Source organism: Xylocopa sonorina, chromosome 3 (genome assembly GCF_050948175.1).
Source record: "Xylocopa sonorina isolate GNS202 chromosome 3, iyXylSono1_principal, whole genome shotgun sequence".
In the NCBI taxonomy this organism is placed as follows: Eukaryota; Metazoa; Arthropoda; class Insecta; order Hymenoptera; family Apidae; genus Xylocopa; species Xylocopa sonorina.
The window spans coordinates 10,874,603-10,896,427 of record NC_135195.1 but is presented as its reverse complement, the minus strand read 5'-3'; the positions used below and the strand labels follow the sequence as shown (position 1 = coordinate 10,896,427).

General features: G+C 47.7%; 2 protein-coding genes across 2 annotated transcripts in view; one reads left to right on the top strand and one right to left on the bottom strand.

Moving 5' to 3' along the window:
* Positions 1 to 17,598, bottom strand: part of LOC143422291 (hymenoptaecin) — an 82,969-nt gene extending 65,371 nt beyond the window's left edge. Inside the window, exon 1 of the mRNA XM_076892848.1 lies at positions 17,589 to 17,598. The gene's annotated coding sequence lies outside the window, so the exon portion shown is untranslated. The remainder of the gene's footprint in view (positions 1 to 17,588) is intronic.
* Btv (dynein cytoplasmic heavy chain beethoven) lies at positions 666 to 21,394 on the top strand. Its single transcript, XM_076892852.1, has 45 exons — positions 666 to 990; positions 1,339 to 1,667; positions 1,835 to 1,997; positions 2,059 to 2,240; positions 2,308 to 2,420; positions 2,509 to 2,754; positions 2,931 to 3,151; positions 3,276 to 3,674; positions 3,823 to 4,064; positions 4,367 to 4,690; positions 4,892 to 4,958; positions 5,043 to 5,379; positions 5,464 to 6,200; positions 6,262 to 6,424; positions 6,503 to 6,722; positions 6,781 to 6,907; positions 6,994 to 7,317; positions 7,534 to 7,815; positions 7,916 to 8,159; positions 8,649 to 9,156; positions 9,253 to 9,645; positions 9,723 to 9,902; positions 10,005 to 10,370; positions 10,463 to 10,581; positions 10,643 to 10,953; positions 11,042 to 11,190; positions 11,295 to 11,573; positions 11,924 to 12,153; positions 12,475 to 12,603; positions 12,869 to 13,117; positions 13,501 to 13,937; positions 14,022 to 14,156; positions 14,247 to 14,476; positions 14,729 to 14,938; positions 15,016 to 15,304; positions 15,383 to 15,892; positions 16,576 to 16,838; positions 17,212 to 17,406; positions 17,498 to 17,729; positions 18,135 to 18,288; positions 18,393 to 18,612; positions 19,333 to 20,066; positions 20,328 to 20,572; positions 20,652 to 20,946; positions 21,036 to 21,394. Exons 1-45 carry the CDS (start codon positions 754 to 756, stop codon positions 21,323 to 21,325), a joined length of 12,309 nt encoding a protein of 4,102 aa, XP_076748967.1. The 5' UTR covers positions 666 to 753; the 3' UTR covers positions 21,326 to 21,394.
* Positions 21,395 to 21,825: the final 431 nt, after the last annotated feature.

Here is a 21,825-nt window from a genome sequence, read left to right as displayed (position 1 = left end):
AGACGAAACGGAGAGCAGTGGAAGCTTGAGTCAGAATTCGAATCACGAGCAAGCTGTCTGTCTTTCTTTTTCACTCACATATTTTCTTAATGACGCGTGGTTTTGTCTACTAGCTGCACTATCCTGCAATTGATTCCGGGTACTGTTTAATCGGTGATTGTCGTCGCATATTTTTATGACCACGCAACGGTCGAATCCGCTCAGGAGTTCTCGATATGATGTAATTACCCCAATAAATATGTAACTATTTGTCAAGATACAGAATCTTCTAATTCTATGATAAGATAATTTTAAATCGGGGATAAACGCTTCTTCGAATTCATCAGTAATTTTTAAGCATATTATGTTTCACTGTGTAATGTTAAATAGCATTGTAGCTAAATTATATAAATTTTAACGAAACATTTAAAAAGTTATCGATAGCACAATAAAATACTATTTTCAAAGGTATTTCACTTTCTCTCTATTTTACACATTTGCAATTATTCGTTTCTCGAATGCCTGTTCTTATCCAACTCTAAACGCCACCCTTAACCCACTTGTGCTACCATCTGGTTCTACGATGCCGTCAGCACGTGGCACCGCTGACAGCCGGTTTGTGTTGACCAGGAGTCGTCATGACAACTCGAACGATCGCCAGACACGACGAGGACGGGCAGTTCGTAGACATTTTGTGGAAACCCCGTGCGACGCAACGGTAACGAGGGTAGTTCGTAGCTCGAGCCATCGAAATTGCCACTGTTCGCGGTGAAAATGGTGGTGACCGACAAACGGAGATCTCTGATCGTCTCCACAGCGGGTCACTTTTTTGGCGTGCCCTCGAGCGACGATGAAACCCTCGCGGATGAGCAAACGGTGTTGGACAATTTCCTGGACAGAGCCACGTGCAGATTGCTCTGCGCACGGCCAGCGGAAGTGGCGGATGATGAAGCTGGATTGAAGTTGAGTAACGAGTTACCGGTTGGTCGAAACACTTTAGTGTTTTTCAAGGTAAGAGAAGTATTGTGAACATTGTACTGGAATCGATTAATTGTTTATCGAAATCCGACTAGAGCTTCTGATAATTCAGCTCTCGAGAATAAACCCTTCAGGGGTTGATTGAGGGTAACAATTTATTTTACTGTTTGATATATCGTATAAATCCACTTAATTGCACTGATAGTAGCGAACGTGGATATATGGAGTCACATAATAATATTACTCCATATTAAATCGCGATACATTTATAATAATGAAAATTCTATTGTGGCACCCAGAGTGAAACGAATTAAACTCGCCCAGCCGGCCACTAAATTAATCACGTGTCACGTGAAACCGCTAATCGAATATTCGATCCAGTTGACAGACGCATCAGTGACGGAAAAGAACTTCCACGAGCTGGTTCAAATCACGACAACTGGCAGTGGCAAAGGATCGACGCTGGTCGAGGCGCTTCGTCAAGTATGGGCGCCAACGCTCAGATCTTCCGGCCTGGATTCGTCGTACCTGAAGAAATTGGAGGAGAATCTCCTCGGGTCGCCAGCCACGGGCTCCGTTCTCGAGGAGGAGGATCATTGGAGGAAGAAATGGGAGGGTGCGAAACGGTCGCACGACAAAACGATCTACGCGGAGGCAGTAAAAACGTTGAAGAGCATCAGGGCCGAGTTGGAGAGTGCGGCGGTGTCCAGGTGTCGTAAAAACGCGTCGTCTCAGAGTCCATTCGATGGACCCTCTCACGATGAACAATTTCACGAAGCTGCATCAGCTATCTACTCGAAACGACGCTTTCGATCGTCGATTTCGTTCGAATCGAGACATCAACGAAATGATTGTTTTCCTCTGTACATTCTTGCAGAGATGGATTGATCGGCGTGGAAGATGCTGTCGAGGCAGTGTCAGGATACGTCGATGATTTATGGAAGTTAGGGGACCTGGTGTATCCCGAGGAACGCATGAGATCTTTCTTGGATACTGTCGGAGACGAAGTGGTGTCACTTGTAAGAAATACACTGGACGAGGTAAGAGAGGAATACTCGTGTCTCGTGACGAAAGGTTCGTCTGACATTTGCTTTCGCACAGATTCGAGTATCCGACGATCGAGCGAAGATCGAATCTATATCGAGCGCAGCGAGGATCTGCGAGAAATGGTCGAGCATGGCGGAGAAGTTCACGACGCTGTTCTGGCCTCACCACTCGGTTCATCCGTGGACAGGTGCCAGTCACATTCCAGAGAGATGCTCGCAAATTGGTAAACGGCTCAGGTAGTCGCGTTGGTTCTTCCTCTTCCCGGTACGAGGCGAGATTCACCGCGATCCTCGTGATCTTTAGGCAGATTGGCGAGCTACGTGCCCAGTATCGACAATTGACGCGGCTGCTGACGCCCAACGAGAGATCTGGACTTGGCACCGACACTTTGATGCAGTGTTTCGATGACGTAAAAGGTACCTCTTCGATGGCATTAAATTAGATCACGAGAGAAGACAACAGGTAAATTTGTTTCGCGAAATAACGTTTGACCGATCGCGTCAGTCGTGTTCGAGAGCGACGAGAGAGGGGTCGACTGGAACCGGTTGCGAAGAAGAATCGAGGAGGGCTTGGTACCCGCGGAGGACCGTGTCGCGCAGAAACTGAAGTCTCAAATAGCCGATGCGACCACCCCAAACTCGTTGCTAGCCGAGTTCCAACGTTACTTCGAATTGATGAAGAGGGAGGGTCTGAAAAGAGCCCTGCGCGGCGAACGAGAGGCTCTACTCTCATCTTATGGCGATCTTATAGGTAACTGCAACAGCACGCATAATCGTTAAACCGTGTTGAAACTTCCACGAAATCATCGTCGACTTTTCCCTGCTGGCAATTAAATTCTGAGTTCGTTGTTGCATAACAAAGTTACCTCGAGAGATGTTACGTTTTATTTTCTCGTTTTCCGCGTCGTTAATCGATGCAACGTTAAGAGAGCTGCCTAGCTGGACCGGACACGGGAGACCTGCTGGATAGCCCGAGAATACTCCAAGAGGTTCAGGCTGCCAGATCGGCAGAATTGAGGCTGGAAAGTTTAGACAAACTGGGGATGGAGTTGCTGGCGGATCTTCCTGGATACGAGGAGGTATCGTTAAGAGTAACGACCGCTCTGAAGAACGTTGAAAGGAAGAGGCAAAGCTTCGTTGATACCTGGGTACTTTTGTCATTCCACCCGTTAAATTACCTTCTTTAATGCGATTTCTAGTGCCGCAAAATATTCCTGGAATCGCATAAACTTGGAATAAATTAAATCCAGGAATGGTTAACTTATTTGACAGACAGAGGAAACGAAGCATGCAGTCGCGAGCAAGGAGCTGACGTTGGGCACGGACTCAGCGGTGGTGGAGTTAACTGGTACCAGTATGATGAGGGTCACGTACGACCCAAGGTTGATGACGTTGATTCGAGAAGCCAGGGCACTTTCCAGTCAAGGCGTCGAACTTCCTCGAGAAGTAAGGGATCTGGTCGAGAGAGCGGGTACCCTGGCTGGACGCGCCAGGGCTCTTCAACAGGTTGCCACGTTCCACAACACAATTGGCGATCGCATGGTCCCCTCTCAGAGGCCATTAATGCTCACGACCGCCCTCGAATTGGCTCGCGCTGTTCAGGAGCAATCTGGGGTGGTTTGGTCCGATCCTCAGGCTGTCGACGCTTACACCGTTAGATTGAAAGAATTGGTAATTCGCAGAATTTTGTATCACAATTTTTTACTTTTCATTGCGATGCAATTGAAACGTGAAATGCTTGCAAGAATCAATACATGCTTCCGTTCGATCAAATAACTAGAAATAGCGTGGTTGTTAAATTCTGACGGAACTGAATTAGGTGAGAAAATTCGCGCAACAGAACTCGGAGCTAGCCGCAAAGCACAATTCGCTGCGGGAGCTGGTATCGAATTTACTGAAAGGGGAGACTGTTAATCTGATCGGGAATCAGAATGTTTGGAAAGATACACTGGTGAACATGAGAACGATCGTCGATACTGTTGAAGCTGAATATGGAAACACGAAGGCGTGGAAATTGCATTGGGACAGACAGCTGCTTAAAGCTTTGGGTGTCGCTTATAGGTAATCAGAAAGAATAATCCTCTAAACAATCCATTAATGAGATTAACATCAAAATACTAGCTGCGTATACTTCTCTAACGATTGCTTAAAAATTCGTTAACTAAACGACTGAATAATCAAACGAGCGTATTCCATTCCCTTGCATCTTCTCGCAAGAAGACATTCTTCGCGAGAAATAATCCTCCCAAACAGTTGTGAAACAACCCTGGAACTATTTCAACGAGCACGACAGCCAATCTTCATATTCATAAGTAATCTGCATGAACCGGAATAACGAGGTAAACGCCAGTTCTCTGCTTCAGGGGCGCGTTACCGTCGTTGCTGAAGAAGTTGCCGGAAGTTAAAGCGGAGCTGACGTTCAGAGACGGGTCGTTGCAATGGCGGCCGTCGCTCGAGGAGGTCCGCGCGAAGCTGTACTCGTCGATCCGACGATCCCTTTCGATCCCAATGAATTTCAGAGGGGTCGGCGACGCGGCTGAGGCGCACTTCGGCGGTCTGATTCAAAGGAGCTGTTATTTGTTCGGAGGCGTCTATAAGCAGGCTGAAATCGCGCTCTCCGCTCTGGAAACGCTTCGACTGAAATGGCTTTACTTGGCTGCGCCTGCGAAGATCGATGCTGCTGAAAGGTACCCAGTCGAAGATAAATTATACCGTAAACACGTCGACCCTTTCCTTCGCAAATGGACCGCGACACATTCGAGTTCGAACAAAATTGTGGATAGCAAAAAAGTGATCCACGTTCTCGTAGAAAGTTCGATTCGCGTTAATTTGTAACATTTGCAAGTAGAATTTAAGAGTATGAGAATTAATATTATACGTTTGGAAAGGTTGAAAGGAAAATCGCCTCAGGAATGGACGAGAGCGTTCAAAGACGCCAAGCAATGGGCTCAAGAGGTCAGAACCAACATGTAACATGGCTGCAGCTATACTTTTACGTCCAATCTAAACATTCAAATTATTTATTTAATAATTATGCAGGTTGGTAGATTACGCGGGAGCGAAGTGAAGATCTGGTGCATAAGCGTGGACACAGCGACAACCAGGAACGATTTAGAATCGGCTTCCCGTCGTTACTGGGAACGTCTGTGTTCCGATCTAAGGGTGGAAGCTTCTTCGAGGCTGGTGGCCATCGTAGAGTTCCTTTCATCCGCGTCGAAGGAACTCGAACGCAGACCACGAAACGTGGAAGAAGTTGGATTGGCCTACGAAGCTCACGCGCGAATCGAGGCGCAGTCCTCCGGCATGGCTGAAGAGATGGAAGCCATTGCGGGTCTTTCGAAGGTGCTGGCCGCTTGGACCAGCGAAACGCTTGAAGGTATTTCAATGAATTCAGGATTACTCGAGTCATCTTGACTTTAAAGTTGGAACTTCGAGCGATAAGGAAAATTCGTTGAAACAGGTGTCAGCGCAGCGTACACAGCTTGGCAAGACTTATCTGACCGTCTGGAACGTCACAAAAGTGTCGTGGATCGCGAACTAGAGGACGCGAAGGTGAACCTTCGACACAGAGCGGTGGCTTTACGAGACGAGATCGAACGATGGCAAGCGAAATGGTCCTCGAAGCCAGAAATCCTCACGCTGGACTGGATTATCTCCACGAAAGAAAGATGGACATACTTGAAGGAGCAGTTAGACGTCCTAAAAAATGATTGTCAGAAGATAGACATGAAGATCAACGACGTTCTCGAGGATGACGAGGAGAATATGAAGAGACTGGAGTTACAGTTGGAGATAGAAGAGTCCAATTGTCGATTTCAAGCGGAATTCTTGGAGGAACTTAAAAACCAGGAAGACGAGGAGTGGACCGTGGCTAGAAGAAGGTTACCCAGACTTCACGATTGGCTGGATTCGTGGGAGAGCAGAATACGAGTTCAATCGAAGGATCGATTGAGGGATCAGTCGGTGGACCAGAAGGACAGCTTGGAAATGGACACTTTCGTTGGTAAAAAGGTGCGCGAAGTGAGGGCTACCATCGAGTGGCTGCAGCTTCTTCGCGGTGATGAGGTCGCGGAGGAACACTGGTCGGAGTTGATGCCGTTGTTGGACTTGAAGAACGTAAGGAATGCCAGAGACATCACCTTGGGTCACTTGCTTCGCTCCTCAGAGAAGATTCAAGAGAACGTTGAGAAAATAAAGGTAACGAATCGGATGTCTAATCTTAGAAACAGATGGTGCATCGCGCGTGTTTTCCTTTCAGGAAGTAACCAAGAGGGCTGCAGCAGAGAGTGGCATTCGACAAGGGTTAATGGAACTCGAGTCCTGGGAATCGTCGGCTCATCTTCAGCTGCACGAGTCGAAGGACAGTAAAGACGCAACTATTATTCTTGTCGAGGAGTATGGCAGTTTGTTAGCCAGAGCAGGTGAGTTTATCGACTTCCCTTACGAATGCTGTTTTTACAGAAAATTTTTACAGAACGAATTTCATATCTAATCGACAGGCGAACTAAGACTTCTGCTGGAGGGTGCAAAGGGCGCAGCAGGGTACGAAAGGTTCGCAGCAAAAGTTGCACGATGCGAGGCTGGATTGTCCGAAGTGGAGGAACGAATAAAAATTCTAAGCACCATACAGAGGAAATGGGTTTATTTGGAACCAGTTTACGAGGGTGGCGCAGCCCCTAATGACACTGGAAGATGGTCCAGAGCAGACAAAGAATTTCGGTAATCGATCGACGAATAATTTCCTTCTTCCTGTGATAAATAAGGTTAACATTTTTAGATACCTCATGGGAGAAGTGTCTCGCGATCCAAGAGTATTATCCCTGAGGAGACTTCCTATTTCAGCTTTCACGAACCTAAAGGACTTACTTGACAGATGTCAGAAAAGTCTCGACGAATATCTAGAGGTACAACAGAAGACTGTAACTTAACCTTAAACGATCTAAACGCTGATCTTCCGCTTCTAAAAATTCCAATAATCCCTTATTTCCAGGAAAAACGATCGTTTTATCCGCGTCTGTACTTCTTAAGCGACGAGGACCTGCTCGAATTAGTGTCAGCCAGCGGACGGGGCCTGGAAGCTCATTTACCTAAACTGTTCCAAGGCGTCGGTTCGATAATAAAAGACGATAATGGACTGACGGCTGTTGTTTCGCCGGAAGGTGAAATATTGCAGTTACCCCAGCCTGTCGATCTTCGAGATTCATTACCGCGATGGTTGAGCAACCTTGAGGAGGGGATGAAAGCCGCTCTTGGACGGAGTTTAGAAAGCTGTTTGGCGGATCCTGCTCCAGATCCGTCGGCTTATCCGACTCAAGTAAAATCTTCCATCCCTGTATAAATTTTTTAACGCGTTTGATCCTCTAAATTGATTAATAGCGAACTCTCTCTCTCTCTCTTAAAAATCCAACGTTGTACCGGCTTAAGAAAGGGAATTTAAATAACGAAAGAGCCAGAAGAGGATTAAAAGGATTGAAAAAGTTTCCGGGGTACTTTCAACGCCGTTAACAATTGTCTTTAATAATCCATCAAGGTTCTGCTGCTGGCGGAGAGGATTCGTTTCACGGAACGATGCGAAGCAGCTTTGAAAGACGGTCGTTCGGCTTTGAAGAACCTCGTCGAATATCTGGAGACGCAGAGAGCCAGGTACAGAGGCTTGGAAGACGCTGGTGATAAATTGACGGCTTTAAAAGCACGCGGGCTTCTCCTCGACGCTGTCCATCATCTGGGCGTAGCTAGGAATCTTCTGAACGTCACCGTGCAGGAGGAAAGCACTGTTTGGACCTGGCAGAGACAAATAAGGAGTTACAGATCTGTAAAATCTCTGAAATATTTGTTCTTCTTTCTTTTTATCTTAAAGCTTAGACGTGCGCGTATAATATTTGCATTTTGACCCGCGTTCCGTTTTAATTAAGGACAAGGGACCAATGGTGCGCTGTGCTGGCGCGGAATTTCCGTACCGTTTCGAGTATCAAGGCGCGGCGGTAGGCCTGGTTCACACCCCATTAACCGAGAGGTGTTTCCTAGCTCTCACCCAGGCCATGAAACTCGGTTTGGGCGGCAGCCCTACCGGACCAGCTGGAACTGGAAAAACCGAGAGCGTAAAAGCACTCGGTGCTATTCTGGGCAGGCTCGTTTTAGTCTTCAACTGTGACGAAGGTAATAACGTAACGATACTTCCAAGGTAAAAATCGAGTCACGCGGTAAATGATTATCCTCGTCACTTTTTAATAAGCTGTTAATGCATACGCGACTTCTCATGGAGATTTCAATTTTTCATTTAGATACTTAACGCGAGAATGTTCTTTCTAATGAATAGCTAAGCTTCTGGGAGCCTGATATTTGATGCACCAGCCTTCGACTTTAATAATGGCTTCAGCACCCTTTGGCACATTTAATATTAAGTTCCCTCGGTGCTCTCGTGTAATAGTATATCACCGCTGCTGTATCCTTCGACGCGAGTCATTTAATAAGGGCAATAATCCGTACATTTTACGTCATCTTTAGATCTCCTCGTGCGAATCGTTCCAAGATATTAAACCTAGTTCGTCGCGCGTTAAAGTGTCGCCAAAATCGAATTAACGTGTTTCATTAAATTTCAACGAAGCCAGCTCGATACTTCAAACGCTTAAAACGCTTCCTCGTCAGGAATGGACACCGGAAGTATGCGACGAATACTAGGCGGCCTCGCGCAAGCGGGCGCGTGGGGTTGTTTCGACGAGTTCAACCGCCTCGAGGAGGAAACGCTGAGCGCCGTGGCGATGCTCGTTAGGCCTCTTCAGGAGGCTGTTCGCGACGGTTCGTCTCAAGTAATTTTAGGCGATCAGAAGATAAACCTGGACCCGCACTGCTGCGTGTTCATCACGATGAACCCTGCCGGGTCTGAATACGGCGGTCGACGCAAGCTTCCGGATTCATTGGCGCGGCTGTTCAGACCGGTAGGAATGGCGCATCCGGACAGATCCGACATCGTCAAGGCGTTGCTGGAGTGCGCTGGATTTCTGGACGCCACGACGCTCGCGAAACAGCTCGTGGAGACGCTCGACATCGCTGAGATACTGTTGTCTAATCAGCCACACTACGACTGGGGCCTTAGGGCACTCAGATCTGTCCTCGATGCTATTCCTGTGAAAAGTGACTTGGACGAGACTAGCAGGTTCGATGTTCTATCCGTTTTATGAGGATTACTTCGTGAAAGTTGATGAATGGTTCATTTAAAAATGATTTCAATACGACTTTTTGGTTTCTCTAGACTAGTGGCTGCGATTAGAGCGTCAACGTTGCCCAAATTAACAGAAGAGGACACCCCGCGATTTCTCTCCCTGCTGAGAGACGTTTTTCCGGAAGCAAGCCCATCCTCGTCCACGTTCATCGCGAGGCAAGATCTGCAGACAGCTCTGCTCGAGCTCTGCGCTGAACAAGAGCTGGGCAAGGATACGGCGAACAGATGCATCCAATTGAACGACCAGCTGAAAAGTAGAACCGGAGTGGCGATCGTCGGTCCGGCAGGATGCGGTAAAACGACCATCAGGAGGCTATTGTGCGAGGCGCTGACGAAAATTGGCGAAACGGTCGTTCAGCTCCACGTGTTCCCTGGCGCTATGCCGAAATCGAGGCTACTGGGTCGCGTCGACCCGCAAACCAGGTACCGCTGCACATAATCGACGCAGCAGGTACAATTGCGAGTGCAAAACAATAAATTAAACGACTTCTTCTCATCAGAGAGTGGAAAGAGGGTTTGCTGTCGAACGCAGTCGCGTCAGCTGGAGACGCGACAACTTGGATCGTTTTCGATGGCGACGTGGAACCAGAATGGGCAGAGGCTCTGAACTCCGCTCTGGACGACAACCGATTGTTGACCTTGCCCAATGGCGTCGCTGTGAAGCTTGGCTCTGGGACCAAGTACGTTTCCGTAACGCTAAACTAAATCCTAGTTTGATATAAAAAAATTCTGAGATTATCTAAGACGATCTTTGGATTCTAAAACGTCACTTCTTAAAACAGATTTATTTTCGAGACTCACAAACTGTCCGGCGCGAGCCCCGCGACAGTGTCTCGATTGGGAGTGGTTCACCTCGGCTCGAAGAGTCCCAGGGTGTTGTTGGTATCGTCGCGAGTGAACGCACTTCCGGAGACAGCGAAGGAGCTCGCGAACGCCCATCTCTGTTCCTGCGTCGAGGAGTGTTTGAAGATCAACGCGGACGTCTCCTCGGCGTCGGGCTTAGTGGATTCAGCGCTCTGTCATTTGAAGAGCGCTCGAACGTACACTTCCGTTGCCTACGCTCTCCTCGCGTCCCTCTGCAGTCAGATAAGGGATGAAAGCGCCAGGGACGAACTGGCCCGTTTGATTTATCAGTACACCGACTGTTGGTGAGGATTTCGAGCCATCTCGCGACTAACGGGCCTTAATATCGAGCTCTTCAGAGGGGAGTTCGAGTGTCTAATTGTATTTGGAACTTCAGGTGCCCAAATCCTCAGAAGCCGTGCTTAGTTTTGTATAATCGAGACGCGGATAGATTGGAAGCCGTCGGAGACGCCAATGAATCGACCGACACCGAGGATGGCCCTGTCGCGTTAACAGGTATTGACAATTGTCTAAGCAATTTGAAGATGTCCGATTCGATCTACGACGTGTAATTTAGGTGCCACGAAGGGGGCGTTGTCGTCCGTTTTGCCGTGGATCAAGGACGATCGAGCGACGATGATAAGAGGTCCAGAGGGTTGCGGGAAAAGTGCTCTGATATCCGTGATACTCTCTTCTATACGAAGCATCGAGCAGTCGACCTTAATAAAAGGTTCCTCCCTATACGGACCCCAAGATCTGGTGACGAAATTGAAAAGAGGTTGCATACAGCTAAATTCATCTTCTAACGGAAGAACGTACAAGCCCAGAACCGGATCTAGAGTGGTTTTAATCCTGGAAGACCTTCATCTCGCGTCCAAAGACTTGCAGGTAACGCTTTCAATTAGCGTTGTTACTTACGCGAGATAAAACACGAGGAGCGACGAGAATCGTATGAATTATACTTGCGCGTATTTAGGAACTAATTAGAGAGTTGATTCAAGAGGGTGGATTTCACGAAGAGGACCTAGAGTTCGCCAACATCCCCCTGACTATAATATGCACGGCTAATGCAACGACAAAATTGCATCCCAGACTGGAGGCACTTTTATCCACGCATTATCTACCGTAAGAGATCGATTGAAAAGATAATTAATTCTTTTTCCGTTGCTTTCGCATCGATTTAGAAAATGAAAATAGTTATCGTTCAAAGAGAAATTGTTATTTCACAGATATCCAAGCTCAAAGGATATCGTAGCTATCTTAGAATTGCATCTGAGGAACTCTTTGAGAGGCGATCACGTCACGATTGAATCGTGGATCGCACGAATGGTCCCCGTCATGCTGGACGCTTTCCGATCGATGAAATCTTCTCATGGCTCGCCCGTCGATTGGACGCCGAAAGATCTGATCCTATGGGCGGATAGCTTCAAGTATTATCCCTCCCCGGCGGACGAATCGAATATTACGCGTCATTTGCTGGATGCTGGACGGCGACTGTTTCATCCTAGGTAATGGCACTCGCGCGGGCTCGAACAGCTTTAGCTTTCGAGCTTAAAGCGAAGCTGAATGATGTTTGACATCGAATTTCTAGATGCGACGATATTTCTCTTCAATTTCTGAATCCCAACTTTCTCCGTAATCGTAGGAGTACAGTTCTCCAACCGTTTGGGTTGGTCGCACAGCAAACTTTCAACGTTAACAAATTTTAACACTCAAATGATCAATTTCCATTGTTCGATCTTAACTCATTCCCTGTGAATGATAGAATATGAAGTAAAAAATTGTGAGCGTGTTTCATGGGATTCTTCCATCTTGGATCCACAGAAAGGTTGAACACTTTTCTTTTCCACCGCGGCAGATTAACATCGAAGGACCAGTCCCGTTGGGAATCGGTGATCCTCTCGAAGGCGATCGAGTCTACGTCCTCAGGTAACGACGTGTACATATGGAAACGTGGTAACAATGGACTCTCGCCGTTGGACGAGGAACAGTGGCGTAAGGAGGTAATTAACGCGGCGGCGAGATGCGCCAGGGAAGGCGATCCGGTGCAGGCATCGATTTCGTCTCACCTGTTGCACACGGTGGCCGGTAAGCCCATTAAATTAATTTAATTTCACGTTATTTCGAGACCGGCTTAATCCCGCCGATCATCCACCCTCTAGCCGACCACTTTGTAACTCTAGCGAGATTAGATGCGCGAGAACGGATACCGTAGTTACTCGCATGCAGCATCCACGCGATCGGTGTAATTATTGGTTCACCACCACGGTGTTCTAAGTGGTCTTAATCCCATCGATTGGAACCTTAGATTTTCGCGAATCAAAACGAGACTATTGTAGAATAGGATAACAAGTACGAACGGAGAATCGCTTAGAAACGAAGCGAACGATATTCCTTTTGCTTTGCAAGGTTTATGCTGGGCGTTTGGAACGAGCTTGCGAGGGGTGATCCTGATGGGGCGTCCAGGCGCTGGCAGGAAATCGGCAGCGAGACTCGCCGCCATGATCTCCTCTCTTCGTTTGGTGGACTCTGGACCCGGTAAACCTGTAGTTTCCATCGATATTAACCTCGAATGGGTCGAAAAAAAAAAGAAAAGTGGCGAACGATTTCGTAAATTTGTACTTCGAATATCGCACGGAACGGTGGCGCGGTTTTTTAAAGCGCGCCCAGCCTTATCCAGTGTTTCTATTTCGGTCAATATTGGGTTTCGAAACGGCCGGCAAACATCCCGTGACTTTCGCGACCGGGGGATTTCATATCGAGTGTAATTGCTCAGCCACCGTGCGGGGGATGAATTTTTTAGGTCGCGGACGAACGTCGATGAGAATCGCGGTTCAAGCAGCGGGGATCGATGCCGAGCCGACTCTGCTGCTGCTGGAGGAGCATCACGCGAGAGAGGCCGGATTGGCTGTTCTGGCGAGCGCAATAGTGTCGAGAGGCGAACTCCCAGGACTATTTACAGTGGAGGAACTCGACGGGTTAATAGCGCCGCTGGCTGACGTCGCGAGGAGGGAAGATTTTTCGGGCACGCTCGAGCAATACCTCTATCATCGTACGTGCGTTGTTCCCAGATTGAAACTGACGAAACTCTCGACTCGACGATCGTTCCAAATTTTCTGTTGCAAAGTTCGAACGATCGTTGTTGGGACGGTGAACATAAATCGTAGGAATTAGCTAGAGCGGCGATCAACGCGAGATTAATCGTCCCGCGTAACTGCTGCAGTTACAGAGTCGAAATTGCTGCGCGTAAAGAGACAAATTGCTCGTCGCACGGTTCATTGTTACTGTGCTGTATTAATATTTCCATTTCCACAGCTCATTGTTCGAGTTTTGCAACGCCGCGTTAAAAGTTCTTTCATTCCGTTACGGGAACGAATAACAGCGAGATTATCCGCATATTATACGTAACTCGCATTTAATTATACAACTCCACAGGTTTACGTACCTACCTCCGAGTGGGCATCATTTTGGACACTGGAGAACTGCGTTCGTCCTGGTTATCGCGTTCAGGACTCCTTGGGCACTGCGCGCTAATCGGTCCTAGTCGTGGCAGCGAATGGTGGTCCTGGGAAGGCTCTCTAATTGAAATAGCTTGTCAGCAGACCGACCACGAAGTCGAAGACACCCCAGAGGAGACGCTGGCTGGCATCAAGGCGATGGCGAGGTCGCATCTCGAAGCTCCGCGACAGCAACAGGCACCAGCGCGATTCTTCGCTCTGCTACACACCTGGAGGCATTTGCGCGCGACTTGGAGCGAGGAGCTGGAGAGACAGCTGAGCAGCCTCGAAGCTGGCGTGGGAAAGCTGAAGGAAGCTGGCGAGCAAGTGGCTAAACTCGAGGACGAAGTTTCGAAGCAGCGTTTAGAACTGGAGGCACGTGTCGACGTGTTGTTTAACGATGATTCTCACGATCGAAGAGAATGTTCGTTCGAATTGCTACAGTTCTTGATTCTCTAGGCTGAACAAGGCAGAGCCAACGCGGCACTCGAACAGATAACAGCCACGATGCGAGGTGCCACTGGACAGAGGGGAGAAATGGCCAATTTGAAGGCTGAAACCGAGCGGGAGAGCGCGGAATTGGCACGCAGAAAGGTGAGCTAGTAATTCATCGATCACTTGTCCCAAAAGTGTGCGAATAATTTTGAAAGGAGAAGAGAAAACTAAATACGCTTCGACACGTAGACTGATATCGAAGGAGAGTTAGGAAAAGTCGAGCCCTTGGTGGAACAAGCGGCCCAAGCGGTAGCTGGCATCAGCGCTGACGCCTTGGCAGAAGTTCGCTCTTTACGAGCACCCCCAGCGCCTGTGAGAGACGTTCTCGAGGGCGTCCTCCGATTAATGGGCATAAAAGACACGTCTTGGAACAGTATGAAGACTTTCCTCGCGAAACGTGGCATCAAGGATGAGATCAGGTTAGTCGAGATCCGTATTCGCGATCGTCTTCGCTATTTTAACCCATCCTCCTCTGAAACTTCGTCATTACCCTCGCTCATGAGAAGCACGTATCCATAGTCTTCGTCTCATTCGCATTTCCAATGTGATACAAGCGAGAGATCGAAATCGTCGTGGACAATTCTTGAAGAGGACCTCTCTCTCGTCGTCCCTCTATTAAGAGACCGTTCGCAGGAGTTCGAGGAACGCGGTAACGCGTTTGTTCGTTTCAGAACGTGGGACGCGAGAAGAAGCACGTCAGCCAGTCTGGAGGCGGTCGTCAAGTTGGTCAAGGAGCGGCCAGAGAGTTTCGAGGAGAAGACCGCGAAACGAGCCTCGGTGGCGGCTGCTCCTTTAGCAGCCTGGGTCCTCGCGAATCTTCAATACGGACAGATTCTTCAGCAAGTGGCGCCTCTCGAGCGAGAGCAACGACAGCTGGCCGAGTGGGTTCTCGCGAGATTATTACACGATGGTCTTTTTAATAAGAATGAGACGTAAAGCAACGATCGCGATTGTCCAGGCGTTTGTCAGCGGCTGAAGCTCAGATCGGCAAACTAGCAGCTGGACTGAACACAGTCGAAAGTCGGGTGGCGCAGCTGCAAGAGGAACTCGCGGAGCACTCGAGAGGTGCAGCCGCGCTTCAGCTACGAGCCGAGGCGACAGAGGCGAGGCTGACAACCGCCAGAGCGTTGTTGCAAAAGCTGGACACGGAACATCGTGACTGGCAAGCACAGCTGGAGGAGTTGACCAGCAGAAAGGAGAAGCTGGACGTCGAGGCTGCGAATGTTGCGTCCTTACTCGTCTATGAGGTACACGTAGCACATAAAAGAATCTCTAATCACTTCCAAACCACCAATGTTTAATAAAATGAAGAATCAAACGTTCAGAATTCTGGAAAAGACGACAAATGGAAAAAATCCGCCATCGATCTGCTGATTACCGAGAGAGAGAGGCTGCTCTGGCGCGCTCAAGGTCTACCAGCGGACACCGGAAGTCTGGTCGGTGCCTCCTGCGCTCTGAGAGGTCCGCTGGTTCCTATATTCGTGGACCCGTCGGGTTTGGCGGTGTCCTGGTTGAAGAACAACGTCGGCTCGAGATTGGAGACGACGAAACCCGAGGATGGAAAATTCTTAACTACCCTCGAGCTGGCCGTGCGATTCGGCAAGCCGTTGCTGGTGGAGGAACTGGTGGAATTCCCATCGATCTTATTGCCGTTGTTACGTCAACGTCCTCTGAAACTTGGCGAGCGAACTTTGCCGGCGCCGCAGGGCTTCAAACTTTTCTTGGCCACCAGACGGGACAAATTGGACGGTCTGCCGAAAGAAGTTGACGCGGTTTTGTTCAGGATCGCTCTCGGAAGCGGCACTAAGAGTCTGGCGGAGAGATTCGTCGAGAAGGTGAGACGAGTTTAGGATTAATATCGGATGAATCGGTTGAATTTCAGTGGAGGCTGTGCCTGCAAGATTTTACGCGAAAAGTTATACCTTTTCATATTTCCAATGGGATAAAAATATGTTTCTAAGTATCTATAGATGAGATATATTCGTAGCAGTAGTAATGATCGAAGAATGTTAACCAATAACTACTTTGAATATTCAATGCAATTCTAATGATCCAACTATGCTGCGAATCGTAATACGTATTCATAGCATACGTAATACGATTTCCGAGTAGCCATGAATATATTAATTACGAACCGCGGCTGTAAAGGCTAACAGGTCGAATCTTCGAAACCGAAATCAAACTTGCACGCGAGGGGCCGTCTCACGAATTGACAAAAATTGAACGCGAAATTCGACAACTTTTCTACTCGCGCGTCTCAAAATTATTCCGTTCGCGCGGCAGTTTTCCGTCCCCGTGAAATTCCATCAAACTTATCCCTGTTTATCCCGTCCAGTCCATTTCACTTTTCCATTCCGTCGTGGAATTAAAAAAAAAAAAAAAAAAAAGAATATCCTTCAGTGACGTTAACTCGAGCCGACAATGAGATTGAAAAAGTTCCCGGCGATCGTCCCAAGTTTTTGCGGCAAATAAAATATTGGAGCGAAAGATTAATTAGTTTTCCTCGCGGGACGGATAGGTTCTGTTGAAGGAAACGCCGGGGCTGGGAACGGAACGGAAGGAGGCACTGGAACGTGAGGAAAAATTATCCGGCGAACGGGACACCGCGAGATTGGATCTGCTGGCGCAGCTAGCCACCGCGAGGGGCCAAGACCTCCTTCAGGAGTCCCAGGAAGGATCCCAGGCCGGGCTTTTGTCGTCTTTACAAGCCACTCAATCGAAAGCGAAAGAAATAGCCCTGGCCCTCGAGGAAAGTCGGCGAAGCTTCGAAGACGTCACCAGGTCCCTATTTCTCTGCGGAGGTTTATTAAGAAATACGGTATACCGCGGACACGATAAGCAACGTTCCCTACATCTACAATACTTATCTTAATCCTCTTACTCTGATGGCAGAAAAATATCGCGAAACGAATATACCGCTTAAAATTGTTTCTAAAATACTTAAATCATTTCATGGTTCATTCGAGACGTCTTTCCAACGATTTCATAAATGGAACGACATGATTTATGAACGCTTCAACGAACGAACCGCGAGGACTCGTCGAGTAACTCGTGTCTTTTATCCTGAAAGAAGATCCGTACAAGTTTCATCGCGGTGCTGTCTGTAATAAACTTTTAATCGCTGTCCAAGCTTTTATTTGTGCTCTGTTCATAGGAGGGCCAAAGAGCACGAGAAATTGGCGAAATTTGCGGCGAACTTGTACAAGATTGTGAAAAGTCTGACTGCGTTGAGTCCGTTCTACGTGTTCTCCGCGGAAGCTTTCACAGACATCTATTTGACCGCGGAAGATTACAGAAAGAGCATTCTGTCGCAGGATAAAACGGAGCAAGACAAATTGATCGAGAAACGGTGAATTCCTACTTTCGTCGAACAGAGTCAATTCTTTATAGTTTTTTCACGTAGCTCAAAGTTCACGATCGAAGCTTCGCTTTTACTACAGACTCGTGGCACTGACTCTACAGTATTGCTCGAAAGCCGTGTACAGAAAACATCGATTACCGTTGGCGCTGCAATTAGCGCTCTCGTTGAACTCGATGCCAGAGGACGAAAGGAACTTTTTGTTGGGCGAGGCTCCATTAAGCGACGACGAAGATTCCGATTACAGGGTACCTGAGTGGGTGCCCGAAGAGCGGCGCATAGCGGTTCGAACTCTGGTTTCGTCGTTTCCACAGGTACGTCGCCAACAAGCTTTCTGTGGACACGATTCATACAGCATGGTGTGAAATGGTCGACGAAAATTAAATTTTTCTTACACAAGAGATAATTCGGATGCTACCAGTTTGATACTATACGAAGTGTCTAATTAGTTTTGTTTCAAACTTATTGAAACTGTTATTTGAGAATTTATGTGAATAACCTAATGTTGTTTAAAATAATCGAAGAAGCTAGAAATAGCCGAGTTAATTATCAGAAAGTACTGGAAGCTGCACTTGGAGGGTTAATTCCATCCCTCTTGAAGCTACAAGCTGTCCAACCGTACTCCAATCCAACAGACGCAACAATTTACTCTTGTCTTTCCATTACTGACTGTTTTCATTTTTTAACTTCTAATTAGTATATCGTTTTTCATTGCTCAGATAGCAACGAAGATGAAACCAGCTTGGCTGAACGATGTCGCCAATATCTATGCCGAGAACGGTCTAACGACGTTCCAAAAGATTCTGCTAATTAAAACTCTTCGTCCGGATCACTTGCATACGGCGCTGTCCAAGCTAGCTGCAGAAGTATTAGGTAATGTTATTCTTCCTTCTCCTTCGATCCACCATCTTATCGAATCTATACCTTGAAACGAGAATTCTGTTTAAAAATATTGCCAACGATTTCCTTTTCTAAAGGCGTGAAAGACTTAGCCCCGCCACATTGGTCTCTGAGTAAGGTAGCCGAGCACGAGACCACGTATCCCGTGTTACTGCTATTGTCACCTGGTGCTGACCCTGGTTCAGAGCTGAGATCATTGGCGAACAACCAGACCGCATCAGCCACAGGATTCGTCGAAGTGTCTTTGGGCCAGGGACAAGTTGCTCAGGCTGAACTCGCGTTGGAGAACGCTTGTCGGTAATACATTGGTCCCCATCTAGCAATCAATTAATTCATTTATCTATTCAAATTTATGTTCAGTATTTTAGAACGTTATCAACGTTGTTCCATAAATGTTCGAAAGGGAAGTTTCGTTGCACGGTAAATTACTCTGAAGATCCTGCTCGCATTTCCGTTTACGGTACATCCACGGTAGAAGGGTAGAATTTCGAAACGCCCCGAGACACCTCCCTAATTCCTAATCAACGTACAATAAATCCACGACGTGACACATCAGTGATCCCTTCGCGGCACTCGGATTCAGTTTCCGTCGACAAAGGTTGAACGATGCCTCCGGGGTGTCTAATATATCGCAAGGAATACCCGAGCAAACGTTCGTACGTAGTCTCGCTATCTCAGTCGACCCACCTTACTGCAACGGAGGTGCAAGATTTCAGTCTCCTCGCCGGCGTATTATGTCAGCCATCGTTGTTCCCGTGCTTTCATCGCGTATCTCGGTTATTATATTATTATACTTCGCGTCGCGATTGTAGAAACCGCGTAGCAAGAAAATCGTCGCTTTAATTTTACGATTTCTTCTACAATTTGCTAATCTTACAATTTCTACAAAACTTTGCTCTCCTTATTTAAAAAAATAGAGCGTGCAATTCGATAACGAATAATAAAAACAATTCTCACTACCAATAAAGAAAATCGTCGCGACATTGAAAAGAGAAATTCAATTTACTCACCGTACAGAAACGGAAGCTGGATACTCCTCAGCAACCTGCACCTCGCCCTCAACTGGCTGCCCCGATTGGAGAGCCTGTTGCGGTCACCAGCGTGCACCAGCGACAAGAACCCAGCCGCAAGGATCTGGTTAACCACGGAGGAATGCGCAGGATTCTACCCCAGCCTCGCTGGTCTCTGCTTGAAGCTCGCCTACGAGCCACCGGAAGGCGTCAAGAGAAACGTGAAACGGTCTCTTCAGCAGCTCCGTCAAACCCACCAAGCCATCAACGCCCGTGGAAGCCTCTTGTTGTCCTGGTTGCACGCGACGCTTCAGGAACGACGGCGGTTCGTCCCTCAAGGGTGGATCAGGTCGTACGAGTGGAACGAATCGGACCTCGAGGCCGCTTACGAGTTAGCGGTGAAGGAAATGGCGTCGAAGGGGGGCAAGGAGAAGGCTGGCAGCTGGCAAATGGGCAGAGGACTGTTGGACGCGGCCGTTTATGGCGGCCGTCTGCAGGACGACTACGACGCGAAGGCACTGTGCTCGATCGTTCGCGACGTCTGGTGTTCAGAGGTGTTCGAAGGTCGTAGGAAGTTGGCTGGCGCGTTGAGGGTGGCGGAAGGTTCGCTCGAGGATGCGGTTAGGGCTTTGGAACACGTTCCCGACAGCGACTCGCCCAGGGAGTGTTTCGGATTGCCCGCGAACGCCCACAGGGCTTGGGAGAGGACCGCTGCGGAGGCGGCGTTGGCGCGTTTGAAAGGTTTGTTGCGGTCGGGGGGGTGTAATTCGAATAAATGGCTCTTTTGATAGGAAATAAAAATCCCGCGTTTAGTTACTGGTTATTTTCTTGCCTCGAAACGCAATAACGAATTCGGGGTAGGGTATAATCGTACGTTTCCATAAATGGAATCGGTCGTTTCGTTGCACGTATAAATTGATCCTTCGTTATTCCAAGAATATCAAAATTGTGAAACTTGAAGATAGATCGTTTCAAGTGGTAATTAAAATAATCGCTGAACAGGTGTTCTGATCAAAGCGTCGAGCAGCGACGAGAAGAGTAACAAAAAAGTGGAATCGAAAGTCCAGAAGGACTTGAAAGAGTTGCTCGACCGTCACGGCTCGATTTTCGGATCGTCAGCGATTACAGAGAGCTTTGGAGGCAAGAATCCACTGGAAAGTTTCTTTATCGATGAACTGAACTTGACTAAGAGAACCTTGAACCTCGTTCGCGCCGATGTGGAAGCTTCGCGTTTCGAGGATACCAAGGTAAATAACAGAAACGCTTTAAAATCTTAAAACTGAATTAAACTCTACAAATTCTCTGATTTATTCGATGAACACGCAGACCCCGAAACACTGGATGAAAGACTGGAAGCACGGACCCAAGGAAATTTTGCCTTTCGTCAAGGGGTTGTTATCCAGGTACCAAAGCCTCGAGTCCATTTCGTCCATTTCCTCATCCGTCGTCGATATGTCGCGACTGGCAAGGCCACGAGCATTTCTGACCGTTCTGAAACAGCACACCGCTCGAGAGACGCGTCAACCACTGGAGAACCTTCGACTGCACGTGAACTGGTTCGAGAATCGCAGAAACGACGAGTGGAAGGTATCTGTGGTCATCGAAGGACTCTTGATATCGGGTAATCTCATCTACGCGTACTTACTTTAAATAGATCGCACGTTCGCGAGATTGAGATTTACTTAACAACGCGACACGATCTGAATTCAGGTGCTTTGATAGAAGATGGCATGCTGATAGATCTGGACGCGAACGCGGCTTCCGTCGCAGCTGCGCCCAATTGTCAGATCACCTTTCTACCGGAAACTTACAACGAGAACAGTGCGAAAAGTAAAACGATGGGTGATTACTTGGGGAACAATGATTCTGACGATATGCTCGACGTCCCTGTTTATACGAACCCACAGAGGGACACGTTAGTCTGCTCGCTTCCGGTTAGGTGTCCCATGGACGAGCGTGATGACTGGTTGCGACGAGGTGTCGCTTTTCATTTAAAGTAGATTCAGTTTCTATGTGTTAATTATATCGAAACGATTAGTTGGCAACACAAATAGAATTTTCATTCCCAGCACCAGTATTATCTAATTATTATTAATGTAAAAAATTGATTGAGATAAGAAAATAAACGTGTGGATTCGTAGCGAATTAATTTTATATCAAGACTCATACGGTGCACGATTGCACCACCACGATTGATGGAAACACTCCGTAGAATTCTTAAACCGATAACGTTAGCCGTCCACTAAAAGAGCAAAGTGCACGCAAGATCGAACAAGGCTTCGCGATAGCGTTATCGATGATTTGATTGTAGTTGAAGAAGTTCGTCCATAAATCCTCGTGTAGGCCAGATATAGGCGAACTTAAACTTTCGACGCGAAGTTAATTTCGGCGAGCTGGAAAAGGAGTTTGGAAGCTCTCGTCGGCGTGAAATGTCGAGTGGACGATTTAACATCCTCGCGTTTAATTCTATTGAAACGTAACCAAACGAAAGCAAACGAAA